Genomic DNA, 13,701 nt, shown 5'->3' on the forward strand with positions numbered 1-13,701 from the left:
ATACTCCAAGTTGAATTCAACTACAGTGATAATTAATCAATCTGAAATTGAAGTCGAGCCTCAATAATGATGCAATTATTGTAAAATTATTGTAAAACCCCATCAAGTTTTTTAATGTCTTTTCAGGGAGGAAATTTGCTCTTCTTACCTGTCTGATCTACATGTGACTCCAGCCTCATATCACAAAATCACTATGGTGTAGGAGCATGCCATTCTGCCCATCTAGTCCACTCAGACCCTCTTGGTAGCATCCCACCCAGACTCACCCTATCCCTGTCACCCTGCATGATTGACTCACGTAGCCTGCACATCCCTGAACTCTACGGGCAATTTAGCGTGGCCAATCCACCCTGACCTGCACATCTTTGGACTGTAGGAGGAAACCGGAGCACCTGGAGGAAACCCACACAGACACAGGGAGAACGTCCAAACTCCACACCAACAGTTACCCGAGGCTGGAATCGAACCTGGGTCCCTGACACTGTGAGGCAGCAGTGCTAACCACTGAGCCACCATGCCACCCCAGAAGGTTAAGATGTGACTTAATCGAGACATACAAGACGATCAGACAATCGGATAGGGTGGACAATGACATCTTTTTTCCTTAGATGGTGATGGCTAGCATGAGGGGACGTAGCTTTAAACTGAGGGGTGATAGATATAGGACAGGTGTCAGAGGTAGGTTCTTTACTCAGAGAGTAGTAAGAGTGTGGAGTGGCCTGCCTGCAACAGTAGTAGACTTGCTAACTGAAATGGTCATTGGATAAACGTATGGATGGTAATGGAATAGTGTAGGTTCAGATTGGTTCCACAGGTTGGTGCAACATTGAGGGCTGAAGGGCCTGTACTGTGCTGGAATGTTCTACGTTCTACTGTAGGTGACAAAACTACATCAGTGTACACCCAAACGCTGTTGAATGTGGCTCAAATTTCTGCCACCTCCCCTTTTGCTTGAACCTACCCCCACCAGGGCAAAAAGTCTTTTTTGAGCTTTCCCTTTGTCTGAGGAAATGCTTCCTGACACCACCCCCACCTCTCGTTTTAGAGTGATGTCCCCCCACCCCACCTCCCTGTGTGGACCCCAGCCATCATTGCCAAGATCAGAACAGGATCATTCTTTGCTGTGCCTCTCGGAGTGATGTCCACGCTCCAAACCCTTGTGAATCTTAATCCCAGGAAGGAAACTGCAAAGTACAAGCAGAACAAAAGAACACCTGAAATGTCCTGAACATGTATTTTGTTTGTTCACAGATGTTACTGACCAGGAGTATGCTGGTGAGCTGCCTTCTTAAGCTGCTGCAGTGTGTGAGGAGCGTTGTCAGGACACCCACAGTGGTGTTAGGGACCGACTTTTCAGGATTTTGAACACAATGATGCTGCTGCAGGAACAGCGATATATTTCCAAGTCAGATGGAGAGTGGACTAGCCTATTCTTAGGCAGCCCCTCTGAACGCAGGATGACTTATCAGAAGACATGAAATACAGCGCTCTTTAAATCCAGAAGATACATCAGCTGTGTCGGCGACAAACACAGGAACAAGGAGCCGGTGTTGATTTGACAGATCTCTGCGCAAGTGAGCAGCACTCGATTCGAACCCTGAGCCACTCATTTGACTAATTTATCTCATTAACGTGGGGCACACGGCAACATATGGAAATGATGGCAAGTTGAAACCCTCATCAGATGAGGTGATGCCAACAGAGCGTGCAGATGTCAAGTTAAATTTTAAAACAGGTTCAAATAGGTTTGGTTACACTGAACCCAGAAACAAATGACCCTGATAATCAAAACAGTCAGACTGCTTCAGACCTAGGACTCCTGCGTCTCCAAACGCACTCGCACTGCACTTCACCTCTCCCACCTCAGCCCCTGCAAAACCCGAGAGATTACGATGCTACAGCCACTCGTTACACATTGCCACGAGTCCGGTCAACCCTGTGCTCACAAACATACAATGTCTCCTGTTCCATCTCAAATGTAGAAAATTCACACCCTCATATTGAAACCCTTTCAAAGCCTCTACCCTCCCAATTGCTGTAACCACTGCCAGGCCTACAATCCTCTATGAACTTGACATTCATCGAATTCTGGTCTCTACGCAGTTTCAATGTTGTTTCTCCTCCATTGCTGGTTGTGCCTTTGGTTGCTCTGAAACCTTCTCCCTCAAACTGTCTCTCTCCTCCTTTCCCATCTTCTGGAATACTGTGTCCAGTTCTGGTCACCCTGTTATAGGAAGGATGTTATTAAGCTGGAGAGGCTTCAGAAGAAATTGACCAGGATGCTGCTGGGAACGAAGGGTTTGAGTTATAAGGAGAGGCTGGATAGGCTGGGACTTGTTTCACTGGAACGTAGGACTTTGAGAGGTGACCTTAGAGAGGTTGACAGGACTAGTAGCAATGTGTCATGGGTGACTGCAAAATCGCAATCTCTCGGGTTTATAAGGTGAATGGTCCTTTCCGTGAGGAGAAAGATTGTTTCGAAAAAATTGCCTCCATGTCTTTTTAACAGAGATTGGTTGACGTGTGGAATGAACTTCCACAGGAAGTGTTGGATGCAGGTACAGTTACATTTAAAAAGCATTTGGATAAGTAGATGCATAAGAAATGTTTGGACTAAGGGCAGGCAGGTGGGACTAGTTTAGTTTGGGATTTTGGTCGGTCCCAGACTGGTTGAAATGAAGGGACTGTTTCCGTGCTGGATGACTCTAGGACTTTTGGTCACCAGTCCCTTATATCCCTTATTGGTTCAGTGTTAAATCGCATCTGATAAGGCTCCTGTAAAGATATTGGGATGCTTGATGAGAACTTGCACCGTAGTCGGTAACACGCAGAGAGGGTTCACAGAAGCTGAAAGTCTCACTCTCCAGCGTGGTCTCTGCTCTCCAGCAATGGTGTCCTTTTCTGAGTTTTGTCCACAACTTCCCAAAGTTACTGTTGAATTTGCTTTGACTGTCATCAGGCAGTTTTCCAGATAACTCACAACATGTGTAAAAAAGTTCTCACTTCCTTTCTTCAAACACCCTTAACGTACTTTAGGGGAAGGATATCCGCAGTCCTTACCTGGTCTGGTCCACCTCTGATTCCAGAGGAACAGCAATGTGTTTGACCCTTAATGGCCCTAATAAGCCACTCAGTTCAAGGGCAATGAGCAATGCATAACATGTACTGGTCCTGTCAACGACTCCCACAAAACTCTGCCCTCTGGTTTCTGATGGACGCTGCCTGGACTGGAGTGACCCAACAATGAAGAGAGACTGAAGAGGCTGGGATGGTATTCTGTAGAGCAGATAAGGAACCTGATTGAGACGTGCAAAGTTATGAGGAGTGTTGATAGTGATTAACTTTCCCTCTTACTGGAGAGGGGTCAGTAACCATGGGGCACAGTTTTAAGGAGCAGGAAGTAGGGGATATCTGAAATTCGCTACCTAAAAAGGTGGCAGAGACAGGAATCATTTAAACTCTTTCAATGAGCACTTGAAAAACTATAGCATCCAAGGCTGCAGGTCAAGTGTTGGAAAATGGGATTTGAATTGATCGACAGAGGGAGACAATGGCCTAGTGGTCTTATCATTAGACTATTAATCCAGAGACCTGGGTTCAAAACCTGTTACGGCAGAACTTAAACTAATTCCAATTTTAATAATCTGGATTTAAGCATCTAATGATGATGATGATTCCATTGTCGACTGTCAGAAAACCCCATCCAATTCACTAATGTCCTTGAGGGAAGGAAACTACTATCCTTACCTGGTCTGGCCTACATCTGACTCCAGACCCACAGCAATGGGGTTGACTCTTATACTGCCCTCTGCGTAAATAGGAATGGTGCAATAAATGCTGGGCCTAGCCAGAGAAGCTTTCATCTTGTGAATAAGAAAAGCTGAATGGCTAGCAGACAACAATGGACTGAAGGGTCTCTTTCTGCAAACCCACTTTGACTCTGACCCTTCTGCTGGTGAAAATGTTTCTACTTTCTGTATGGAAACCCTTTGAATTTTCAAAATTGCGATCAAATTGCTTTCTCGAATCCAAAGGAGAATTAGCCCAGATCGTTTTGTATTGCAGTGCCCACCCTGTTAGCCCTTCCTCAAACACATTTGTAGCTCAGACACTGCAGCTGGACCACCAATGACGACAGCCTTGGCAGTTTTCCTTGGCCACCCACAAGAGGAGATTTCCGACGGAGCGGGAGTCCAGTTGTGGATACCAGTTGCTTGGATTTTCAGCTACTGACTCGACCAGGAGTTGCAGACACATGACGTCAAGCCCTTCATATCCCAAAGTGGCTTAAAAGCCTGATGCTGTGCAGGTGGATCTTTACTAACAGAAGCACTTTAAGTGAGTACTTAAGTGTTGGCAAGTTTCCTCATGTTCCTGCCAATAATTGAATGAAAAGATCTCACTCTCCAGCAGTGAGCTTTTGTGAAACATTATTGGTGTGTCTCAAAACATCTGTGTTCAAGCCTGAACTTCCTACCTTGGGTTGATTTCACCCCAGTTTCGTCCTTCGGGCACTGTCCAAACTGCAATACCCCCACCATCTGCACTGGGTATCAGGGCTCCCTGTTCTGCCCGCCTGATGAACCAAGGGGCACCTCCCACACTTCCAGCGGGTCTGCAGCAAATTGGATGGTTTCTGCAGGTGTTCAGGAGAAGGGGCTCTGGGTTAAACCGCAACACGGAAGTTTTGGGGGAGGGGGGGGTTGCAATTTGCAATCTTCATCCATTAAATACTGGGCACCATCAGCAGGTCAGGCAGCTCTCACAAAAGGAAGGTAAAGAAGTGGTAATAAATTATGACAGGACAGCACTTACTGAACAATACAATACATGCCTGGAATTACAAAACTTAAAGATAATCAGAAGGGCTCTCGACAAGCTTAGTTGTGCTGGCCAGGAGCTGCAGATTCTTACTCTGTAGTGAGAAAGGGATCATGTTCAGGCTCTGCATTCCTTTATGAATTAAACAAAAGCAGTGTGGGGGTGGGGTGGGGGTAAAGCCAATAATTTGTTCACTCCACAGTGAAACCTCAATTGAGCACAGACAACTTGGCAACGAATCAGCACCTTCCTCGTACACTGTATAAACTGCTGCAGGCGAAAAATAAGCACTACCGCAGTTACGCGGTAGTGTGGGGGTTAAATTTTTTTAAAAATTTAAAAAATATAAACAGGATAAAAAAAATATAAACTGGAGTGTCAATTCTATTTTGATTTAAAAAAAAATATAGAAACTGCTGCACTCAGACATTTGGCATTCCAGCATCTGTGCTGGTGGGTGTGAGATTTAAAAACTCCCACAGCACGTCTCCTTCCTCAGCAATACTCGGGTCAATGTCATTGCTAAAATCTTAACGTTTCCCAACTAGTTTGAAAAAGGTTTTCCCTGACCTGCACAGGATTTCCAACATTGTCCTGTGTTCATTTGGCTTGCAGAGTTTTTGCTCTTTAGTTTAAAAAAATAATTTACAGCACCACAAACATCCCGGAATGGGAACCAGTGGTGGCCTTTTGGCCCCTTTACCTCTGCTGTGCTGTTCAATAAGTTCACTGCGGATCTTCTGCCAGAAATCCACTTCCCCATGTTCCTGAATCATCATGGTACCCAAAAACGTATCAATCTCTGATGTAACTACGTTCAATGACAGCTCTCTGGGGTAGCTCTGCTCTGTCAGGAGGTCCAGCCTTTCAGATGAAAGATTAAAGCAAGGCACCATGTGCCCTCTTGAATGGATGCAACAAATCCAGTGCGTTATTCTGAATTAGGCAATCCAGTTGTTTCTGGGATCCTGCTGTGTACAAGGCGACAGCTGTATTTTGACCTTAGACCACAAGATATAGGAGCAGAATGAGGCCATTTGGCCCATCAAGTCTGCTCAGTCATTCAATCATGGCTGGTACATTTCTCAATCCCATTCTCCTGCCTTCTCCTTTACTAATCAATAATCTCTGTCCTTAAACACACTCCATGACTTGACCTGCACAAGGTGTTTCACAGATTCCCCACCCTCGGGCTAAAGAAGTTCCTCCTCCCCTCAGTTCTATAGGGTTGCCTCTTCACCCTGAGGCTGTGCCCTCGGGTCCTAGTCTCTTCTATCCATGGAAACATCTTCTCCATGTTCACTCTATCCAGGGCTCTGTATTCTGCAAGATCACCCCCCCCCCCCAACATCCTTCTAAACTCAGAGTTCAAAGCCAGAATCCTCGATCATTCCTCATGCGAGGAACCCTTCATCCCCCGGATAATTTTTGTAAACCTATTTCTGGATCCCCTCTAAATCCAGCACATTCTTCCTTAGATACAGGAGTCAAAACTGCTCACAATATTCCAAATGCGGTCTGACCAGAGCAGCACACCCCTGCTCTTGTATTCTAGCCCTTTAGAAACGAATGCTAACTGCCAACTGCATGTTGACCGTAAGAAAATCCTGACTGTACAATGTAAACTTTGCAGTTGGCCAGGTTGATATTTTTTCAAAGTGTTTTGAGGCACCCAGACCAAGTGTTTCATGCCACACATTACTCAAACAATGAACTAAAATGGCAAATGGAGTTCAATCTGGATAAATACGAGGTATTGCATTTTGGTACAACAACAGGAGTAGGGGTTATGCAATTAATCCTAGAATCCCAACAGGGTGGAAACAGGCCATTTGACCCAACGGGTCCACACCGAACAGCATCCCAAGCAGATCCATCCCCCTACCCCTATATTTCCCATGGCTAACCCACCCATCCCTGAACACTATGACGGTCGGAAATTGCCCAATCCACCCTAACCTGCACATCTTTTGAACTGTGGGAGGAAACCGGAGCACCTGGAGGAAACCCACACAGACACGGGGAGAATGTGCAAACTCCACACAGACAGTCACCCGAGGGTGGAAGCGAACTTGGGACCCTGGCGCTATGAGGCAGCAGTGCTAACCTCTGAGCACTGTTAATGATAGGGCCTTGGGTAGCGTTGCAGACTAGAGGGGCCTTGCGGTGCAGGTACATAATGTTTTAAAGTTGCATCACATTTAGACAGGGCAGTTAAAAAGGCATTTGGCACCCTTGTTTTCATTGCTCAGTCCTTGAGTATAAGAGTTGGGATGTTTGTTGAGGTTGTAACAGGGAGATTGGTGGGGTCTCTTCAGGAGTACTGTGTGCAGTTCTGGTTGCCCTGTTATAGGAAGGAGAGCATCAAGCTGGAGAGGGTTCAGACTAGATTTACCAGGATGTTGCTGGGTATGAAAAGGTTTGAGTTAGAAAGGCTGGATAGGCTGGAACTTTTATCACTGGAGCGTAGAAGGTCGAGAGGTGGCCTGATGGAAGTTTATAAAATAATGAAGGGTATAGATACAATTAAGGACAGTTGCCTTTTCCCCAAGATGGGGAATTTCAAGAGTAGGGGACACATTGTTTACCCAGACGGTGGAATGAGCTTCCTGCAGAAGTGGTGGATGTGGATATGATTACAACATTTAAAAGACGTTTGGATAAATACATGAATGGGAAATGTTTGGAGGGATGTGGGCCAGGAGCAGGCAGGTGGGATTAGTCTAGTTTAGGGTTATGTTCTGCACAGACTGGTTGGGCTGAAGGGTCTGTTTCTGTGCTGGAGGACTCTCAGAAGGTGAAAGCCGTTATACTCTCAGAGGACCGTGAGCTGCTTTGTCAGAGGTAGATGGACTAGTGTTGAGTTTATCCTGAGTCAAAAGAGAAAATGCTGGAAAATCTCAGCAGGTCTGGCAGCATCTGTAAGGAGAGAAAAGAGCTGATGTTTCAAGTCTAACTGACCCTTTGTCAGGCTCAGTTAGACTCGAAACGTCAGCTCTTTTCTCTCCTTATAGATGCTGCCAGTCCTGCTGAGATTTTCCAGCATTTTCTCTTTTGGTTTCAGATTCCAGCATCTGCAGTAATTTGCTTTTATCCTGAGTCAAGATGAGCTGGGCGATGGTGTGAGGCTGTGAAGACGGGTCCTTCAGCAAATGCGGGGATTAGACCCGGGCCGCTGACATCACTGCGCATTGCAAACCAGCCAAATGAGCTAACCGACTCCAAGACAGATGGCGACTGCCCCATTTATTAGGTAAACATTATGCATTTTCTTTATTTTTTTTTAAAGAAAATACTCTCACGTTGACACATGGGCTGACTGGTGAAATGATCCAACTTTTCAACCATTCAAACACTCCAGTGATCTCTCACCCAAATGACTTTAAAAAAAAGAGAGACAGAGAGAGTGAACAGTTCATCAGCGTCGTGTACTCGGAGATATCAAACAGACTGAGCACAGAGAGATCAGAAAGATGTTGCTGAGGCTGATATTGGTAACTGTGGTTTTAAGCAAATAAATGAGCAGGAGGAGTGGATGTGGGATTGGAAACAAAGAACACCACCCCATCAGGGATGTGGGATGGAGCTGTTGGACGCTGCTACTCTGATGCAGTCCGATCCCTCCGCACCTGGTTTAACTTTAAATAAATCTTGGCAGTTAACTGTCCGTCAACCATTTTATTGGTGCATTCTCTAAGGACACACCTCCACCAATTGGAATCCACTTGCCAATCAATCAATCAGCATTCCTTTTCTAATACAGTGTAAAAGTGTCAACCCCCAAAAACTGGCATTCTTGCGAAGTGTCCTGATGAGTGGAAGGACCGTGGGTTTTTTCTCAGCGGTGCTCAGGGTCTGTAACACCAAACGATCATTCATATACCACAGACAGATAAGACCATGTGCGACAGCACCTGGTTATAAAATGTGACACCAGAAGAACGGTCACAGACGGTTCTCGGTGATCACGGGTCAATCCCGGTACGACGTGATCGGGACTATTTACGTTGCTGCATCTTAAACAGCTCCTGATGGTCCTGGTTAAAATACCTGGCGTAGATCTGGTCGAACATCTCCTTGCAAGGGATGATGGCTTGCAGGCGGGAGCAGATGAGGAAGGAGCCGGCCATTTTGCGATGGAGGGAGTAGGATTCCTCAGGGGGAGGTGTCAGGCGGTGCTTCAGCATCACCGGGATCAGACTCTGGATCCGCCGGGTGGTGTCCTGACTTCCAAAGTCAAAGGATTCTGGCTGAGCAAACGCCTCCCCAAGTGTCATGACAGCGTCCACATGAGCATCCTCAAACATCTGAAAAACAGCAAGGCAAACGCAGCTCCATCAGAACAGTCAGCGGCATGGGGAAACTCACCTCCCCTCCCCTCCAAGTCGGAGGTGGAGGAGCCGCTGTTGGACTGGGGTGGACAAGGTCAGAAGTCACATGACGTCAGGTTAGAGTCCAACAGGTTTACGTGAAATTGCAAGGTTTTGGAGCGCTGCCCCTTCGTCAGGTGAAGTCCTTGAACAGCGGTCCGAAAGCTTGTGATTTCACAAGTCGGCAGCACATATGCTAAAACTGGAGCGATAGCATGGCCCCTGTGCAAGGATGACACGCAAATTCGTGAAGCGTTCCATTTTTTTTTAAATGGTGGCTCAGTGGTTAGCGCTGTTGCCCAGTGCCAGGGGCCCAGGTTCGATTCGAAGCTCGGGCGACTGTCTGTGTGGAGTTTGCACGTTCTCCCCGTGTCTGCGTGGGTTGCCTCCAGGTGCTCCGGTTTCCTCCCACAGTCCAAAGATGTGCAGGTTAGGGTGGATTAGCCATGGGAAGTTGCCCCGTAGTGTCCAGGGATGTGTAAATCAGGAGTAAATGCAGGGTAATAGGGTCAGGGAATGGGTCTAGGTGGGTTACTCTTCAGACGGCCTGTTTCCACACTGTAGGGATCCTATTCTAAATAAACCTGTTGGACTATAACCTGGTGCCGCGTGACTTCAGCCTCCCTCCAGTATAACTGCCGGAATATGGCCTAATGTACCAGATCAATAAATCTGCCGAACCTCAGCAATTCACCCATCCAGTCACCCACCCTAAGAAGCTGATCACATCACCACCCTCACTTCACTGCTACCTGAAATATCCCTGAAAGTTCGACACCATCAAGGACAAAGCACCTCACTTGACTGGCATCACATCCACCACTTTTCCATCTTCCTCCACCAGCATGGACAGGCAACAGGGTTTACAGGTTACACTGCAGCAACTCAGGAGGCTCTTTGGACAGCACCTTCCAGACCTGCTGCCTCCACCATCGAGAAGGACCAAGAGCAGCAGGTACATGGGAACACCACCCCCTGCACGTTCCCCTCAGAGTCCCTCACCATCCTGAGTTGGAAATACATGGCTTTTCCTTCGGTGTCACTGGGTCACTCCCTCCTTCAGAGCTCCAAGCAGCACATGGACTGCAGCATTTCAAGAAATTTGTTCACCTGGATGGTGGGGGAGCCTGTGGAGTTCCCTCCCACAGAAAGCAGTTGAAGCCAAACGTTGAACATTTTCGAGGAGGAGATCTCAGGGCAAAAGGGATCAAAGGGCACCGGGGGGGGGGCAAAAAGTGGGAACACAGGACTGAACTGGATGATCAGCCATGATTGTATTAAATGGGGGAACAGGCTCGACGGGCCGAAGGGCCAACTGTTTTCTCCATTTCAACGTAAGACGAGAGCTTACCACCATCTGCGAGGACAATCCAGAACAGGCAGCAAACACTGCCCACGTCCGACAAAATAATAATTTTTAAACAGGTTACGAAGAAGAAAGCAGGGCGTGGTTAATTAGCCCTTTGAAAGGGTTCTGCCATTTGATGGCATCATGGCTGATTTCTATCTCAACTCTATTCCCCCACCTCAGTGGCCTCGGCGAACAAACATCTGTCAAACTCAGACTTGAAGTTTTCAGTTAACCTCTTGCAGAGCCCCCAGTGTCCTGGGCTTTTCCTGACTATTTCTTTCCCCTTCCCATGCGCCGACCTCCAATTCCAGAATGCACTGCTGTGTCAGTGTCAATACGCTGTGCTCGGAATCTTGGAGCCGCTTAGCGGAACCTTAGCAGGAAGGTTTGCCCTGCGCGAGAGGAAGTGCTCCCCTGAGATCTGCCCCTGGAGGGCCCGGCTTGAGATGGAAGGTTCCGCACTCCCCCCCACTATGGACTTGCCTTGGTCTCGTAGCCAGTGAGGAACTTCAAGTCTCGGGACTTCTGCAACACTTTGTCTCGGTCACCGTCTGCAGCTGCTCGGACAACCTGCAGGAAAAGGTACCGTGCATCACAGGAAAAAAAGAAGAAATTATAAGTGGCAATGATAGTTTCTGAGCATTCCTGCTTGGGGGCTGAGAGCAAGAGTGAGGGCTGCAGGTACTGGAGCTCAGAGTCAAGAGTGTGGTGCTGGAAAAGCACAGCAGGTCAGGCAGCATCCGAGGAGCAGGAGAGTCAATGTTTCACGCAAAAGCCCTTCATCAGGAATGAGGGGTTGAGGAAGGGCTTTTGCCCGAAACATCGATTCTCCTGCTCCTCGGATGCTGCCTGACCTGCTGTGCTTTTCCAGCACCACTCTAATCTTAACACTGGAGGCTGAGAGCACTGTGTAAGGTTCACCACTGACTGTGGGCACCTTGGCCTCTCCTGTGCAATTCATTGCTGAAGCACACAGCCCAAATCCAGAGGAAAGATCCTGGTTATACAAGTATCAACAAGACTGTACTGTGTCCTGACCTCTCAGCCAGGAGACAAGACCTGAAACAGGGGCACTGGACTCGAAATACTAACTTTGCTTTCGCTGCACAGACCTGCGGAATCTCTCCAGTAATTTCAGATTCAGGTCCCAGATTTGTCTGGACAGTTGATTTAAAATATCTACAACTGGTCAGTTATCACTTATTATTTGAATATAAAACAAACATATATTGCACAACGATTGATGGTCTAACAGCTGGCACGCTGGATTTTGTTTCAAATCTCAGTGGAACCAAACTTTGGGGTGTCCCAGGTGCTGGTAAACTGACACTGTTGTGCTGCAGTGATCATATTCCCGCGTCTGAATCACAGGGTGAGGGTTCAAATCCCATCTGCCCGTGGATGCACCTGAACAGCAACTTGAGGTGGCGGTGACCCTACCTCTGGGCCAGGAGTCTGGATTCAAGTCTCACTTGCTCCAGAAGGGTGAAATAAATATCACTCAACAGGCAGATTGATGGTGTCTGCAACAGTTACAGGTCTTGGTGTTCACACTCCGATACGTGGGGGCTACGAGTGCTACACAACCTTCAAATAAAAGCAAAATCCCTCGGACGCTGGAAATCTCAAATACAAACAGAAATTGCTGGAGAAACTCAGCAGCATCTGTGGAGAGAGAAAGGGAGTGAATCGAGCCTGCGGTGGGTAGCAGCCTGTTGCCTACAAGTCAGAAGGTAGAGGGTTCACGTCCCCCTTCTAGACGCCACAGAATAAAAGCAAGGCTGACACTTCAATGGAACACTGACAGAATGCTGCACTATCACAGTTTCTGTCTCTCAGCGAGCTGTTAAGGCAATATCTTAACTACTAAGGATGTAAAAAGCCACATAACACAATTTAGGTGATCAATATACTGAGTTCTTCCTCGCGCACTGGTCAATATTTATCAGTCAGTCAGAGTCATAGAGCTGTACAGCACAGAAACAGATCCTTCGGTCAAACTCATCCATGCCGACCAGATATCCGAAATTAATCTGCACCCAGCCCATATCCCTCCAAACCCTTCCTATTCATATACCCATCCAGATGCCTTTTCAATGTTGTAACTGTACCAGCCTCCACCATTTCCTCTGGCAACTCATTCCATTCACACACCCCCCGTGGGAAAAAGTTGCCCCTTAGATCCCTTTTAAATCTGTCCCCACTCTCCTTAGCCCTATTGCCTCTAGTTCCAACTCCCCTACCCTGGGGAAAAGACCTTGGCTGTTTACCCTACCGTGCCCTCACAATATAAAACGCCTCATTTAACAGTGAAGGGGGAAAAAAAAGGGTGATCTGGTTATGACCACATGTGGGAGCTTGATGTGTGCAAACTGGTTGCAACTTGAGAATGATATTTACAATGTCTGTGGCTTATTCCCTGGAGTGAGACTCTGGACTCAGATTTAATGCTGCTGCTGAGTTATTGTGAAACAAAGGTGGCTGGGTACTGAACAGTCATCGCCACAAATATCCCACTGAGCCGAGCGCTGCTAATGGAGTCACTACAGCATTTCAGCTCCCTGCAGGAAGGAATTGAAACGTCTCATGTACCTCAATGTAGTTGTCTGTGAATTCTTTACCAAACTCTCGACTTGCTCCGAAGTCCAACAGTGTCACCTGACGGACAAGAAGCAAATCGTTGTGGCATCTCGGCCAAGGTTCCTTCGGTGGCACATTCCAAACCCATCACCCTCACCGTCCCAAAACACACAGGGAGCCGAAACACCCATCACCCCCACCGTCCCGAAACACACAGGGAGCCGAAACACCCATCACCCCCACCGTCCCGAAACACACAGGGAGCCGAAACACCCATCACCCCCACCGTCCCGAAACACACAGGGAGCCGAAACACCCATCACCCCCACCGTCCCGAAACACACAGGGAGCCGAAACACCCATCACCCCCACCGTCCCGAAACACACAGGGAGCCGAAACACCCATCACCCCCACCGTCCCGAAACACACAGGGAGCCGAAACACCCATCACCCCCACCGTCCCGAAACACACAGGGAGCCGAAACACCCATCACCCCCACCGTCCCGAAACACACAGGGAGCCGAAACACCCATCACCCCCACCGTCCCGAAACACACAGGGAGCCGAAACACCCATC

The 13,701-nt window shown here is 47.7% G+C and overlaps 1 protein-coding gene and 1 pseudogene across 1 annotated transcript in view; one reads left to right on the plus strand and one right to left on the minus strand.

The window, feature by feature from the left end:
* Positions 1–8,028: 8,028 nt before the first annotated feature.
* The window catches only part of coq8b (coenzyme Q8B), a 24,308-nt gene continuing 18,635 nt past the window's right edge, over positions 8,029–13,701 (minus strand). Inside the window, exons 11-13 of the mRNA XM_043680781.1 lie at positions 13,135–13,200; positions 11,026–11,112; positions 8,029–9,128 (exon numbers count right to left, since the gene is read on the minus strand). Coding sequence (XP_043536716.1) covers positions 8,820–9,128; positions 11,026–11,112; positions 13,135–13,200 — 462 coding nt within the window. The 3' untranslated portion in view covers positions 8,029–8,819. The remainder of the gene's footprint in view (positions 9,129–11,025; positions 11,113–13,134; positions 13,201–13,701) is intronic.
* On the plus strand, positions 9,360–9,458 carry LOC122542957 (annotated as a pseudogene).

This window comes from Chiloscyllium plagiosum, chromosome 41 (genome assembly GCF_004010195.1).
Source record: "Chiloscyllium plagiosum isolate BGI_BamShark_2017 chromosome 41, ASM401019v2, whole genome shotgun sequence".
NCBI lineage: Eukaryota > Metazoa > Chordata > Chondrichthyes > Orectolobiformes > Hemiscylliidae > Chiloscyllium > Chiloscyllium plagiosum.